At 44.5% G+C, this 3038-nt stretch overlaps 1 protein-coding gene across 1 annotated transcript; it reads right to left on the reverse strand.

The window, feature by feature from the left end:
* Positions 1-655: 655 nt before the first annotated feature.
* LOC122013766 (adenylate isopentenyltransferase-like) lies at positions 656-1744 on the reverse strand. Its single transcript, XM_042569994.1, has one exon. The coding sequence runs from the start codon at positions 1742-1744 to the stop codon at positions 656-658; it is 1089 nt and encodes a 362-aa protein (XP_042425928.1).
* Positions 1745-3038: the final 1294 nt, after the last annotated feature.

Genomic DNA, 3038 nt, shown 5'->3' on the forward strand with positions numbered 1-3038 from the left:
TACGGTAAAATATTAAAGTAGGGTATTCATTAAAACCTTCAAACAAATAAGTTTTTGTTGCATTACCTAAGTTGAACCAAACAACATTTAGTTATGTTTTATTCCCTATAACCTTGGTTATGTGATTACCTGGTAATCACATAACCAAGGTTATACATGATAACTTGAACCAAACGCATCCTAAATGTTAAAGAATTATTGTAAGGCCGTGTATATGTATGCAATTGTTTATACTGTTAGTATAGTAACATTAGTGATTACTATTTGTTTTAGTGAGATGATTACACTAATTTACTGATGGTAACTTTTTTTTTTCATCAGTCACACTTTGGTTGCCTAAGTACTAGCGTACCAAGTCACGGGCAAAATGTGAATGTGAAGTTGGCACTTGGCAAAACACTTAAATTCAAGTTTAAAATAAACAGGTTTTCAGTTTATTTGTTATTTAGAAATTTCACACACCACCAAAGAAAACAATCAACGAATTTGTCGCAGAAAACAAAATCGAAAAACAAAAAACAAAAAATAGGAAACAAAATGCAATGAACTCGAACCAAAATCGAAAATAAACAGGAGGAAAATCGCGTTGAGAAGGGCGAAGACTCCAATGGCGGGAAAAGATCGAAAGAGGAGAGTTGAGCGCACTCGAGCAACTTTAATGGAGGCGGATTGCGGCGCACATGCGCGTGTGTGGACGGTGATCATAAACATCGCCGTCCTTCCTCAGAAGCAATTGTTCTACGGCCACGAGGCTGGGCCCCTCCACGTCCCTCTTCCAGCAGCTCGCCGTAGTACTGGCTCCGAGACCGGCGCCGAGTCGCGCCTCCACAGTTGCAGTCGCGTCCACCCGCCGCAGCGGCCACCCGATCGCCACCAGCCGCTCCATCTTCCTCACCTGCGACTCCGCCAGACGCCGGGTGTTAGCCTTGATCGCCGCCACCGCGCTGTCATACTCGGAGTTCGTCCGTGAGCCCCGCGCCGTGAAGTAGCGCTTGAACTCGGACACCCCAATGGCCTTTCCCAGTCCGGGGTGCCTCCGCTCCGCCTCCTCCCCCTCCGTCGCGAAATACTCCTCTAGCTCTTCCACCATCCCCTGCCCCAGCATCTCCTCCACCCTCCGGTCCAGGTACTCCGCCAGCACGGCGGCCTCCACATGCACCCACAAGAAGCAGCACCTGTACCGGAGCAGCCGCCGCCGCCGCCGCCCCTTCTCTTCCTCCTCCCCAGCATCCTCATCCACGAATGGGTCGCTCTGTGGGTCAAAACGCTCCGACAGCAACGCATGGACGAAGGAGTTGGAGCCACCTGCGATCACCGGCAGTCGGTCTCGCGCAGCGATGTCACGAACAGCGCAGGCAGCCAAAGCCCGGAACCGCGCACGGGAGAGCTCACCTGCTGCTGGATCGAGCGCCCCGAGCAAATGGTGCGGCACGCTGCGCCGCTCGGCCAAGGAGATCTTATTGGTGGTGATGTCGAGGCCACGGTACACCTGGATCTTGTCGGAATTCACCACCTCCCCGGCGAAGGCAGAGGAGAGATCAATGGACAACTTCGACTTACCCGTGCCAGTGGCACCCATAATCACCACCACTGCCTCCTCCTCCTTTGTGTCTCCATAGCCACTGTACAGATGGTGTCTTTGCTGGTGGTAGAATTGCTGCTGCCTCTGCCTCTGTCTCTGGCTGTGAGGGAAATTAGGGAGGAGTGGAACCCTGAAGCTTATTCTGTTGAGAAAAACTCTCATATATACCAATTGTATGTAGTTATGACAATTGTCAATTGGGTTCTGCTCAGAGCTGCAGCTGCATGCTCCGAATTAAATTCAAATATACAAGCTGGAAGGAAGCTGGGAGCAGGGAGGCGTTGGACGCTGAGCTGGGTTCCGTCTGGCAAGCAGGAGTTTTGGTGTGAGAGAAGGAGAGGTGAAGTGGTGACGAGTCATTCAAGTTGCAGCAGCAGCAGCAGAATTGCAGAAGGAACTGGAAATTAATTGTATTACTCTGATGGAGTAATGGTGCTATATTAATTACTCATGCTCTTCTCGCTGCTTCTGCATTTTTTAGCTCTCTCTTGGAGGGCGCAATATTTATAGTGATAGGCCTCTGATTACGCACGTATATTGGCAGTAATCCCATGAGATAGTGATCGAACTAATTGATGCGGAGCAGCGGCTGGAGTTTTGGAATCGCTTTGATCGATGGCCACGGTGGGTAAAGTTTAACGGTTATAATTTTTTATTCGAAGTGAATCATGTGGCCTTTTAACAGTCACATTAAAATTCGTTAAATTCGTTCAAAGATCTAGGATTAATTATCGGACGAATCCATATAATAGTTCAGTTTTAAATTATAAAATAAAAAACATTTAAGTCTTGAAAAAGCTCTTAATAATTTTTATCATTGTCTAGAATTCTTTTCATTTTTTACATCTTTAGATTTTTGAAAATTATTTAAACTATTTATTTAGTTGTTTTAGATAATTTTTAATTAATAATAATTTTCAGTCGTCGTTTGCGATATTCACAATCAAATCAACGGGATCAACAGCTTGCGCTACATCACTAATCCAACGGTTCATCTGTTAGCATATCTATCTAGGGGTGTAGCCAAATGGAGATGGGAGAGTGCAACTGTCCTTGAGATTTTTGAAAAAGTTATATCTCATCGTCACTTTGATCGGTCGATTCACGACCGTTCATTGTCGAAAAATTGAAATTGACCATATATTTGGAAAGTTCTCGACATAAGTTGTCTATTAATATCATTTTTTAAAGGAAATATAACGGCTTCAAATGTTAAGTATTGAATTTTTTAAAAAATATATAAAATAATAAATAGATGAACTAAATTGTAGAACACGAAGTGAGAACTAAATCCAACAGGATGGCGTGGGGATAATTAACGGTCTTTTACTTCTTCCTCCCTGTCTTCTTTTCTCTATTTTTCTCAAAGGCAACGGTCTTCTTTTTATTTTTTCCAACGAGTAATCTTTTATAGGCAACTCTTTTTTACCTTTGTCCAACTACAACTACAACAAGA

Source organism: Zingiber officinale, chromosome 8B (genome assembly GCF_018446385.1).
Source record: "Zingiber officinale cultivar Zhangliang chromosome 8B, Zo_v1.1, whole genome shotgun sequence".
NCBI lineage: Eukaryota > Viridiplantae > Streptophyta > Magnoliopsida > Zingiberales > Zingiberaceae > Zingiber > Zingiber officinale.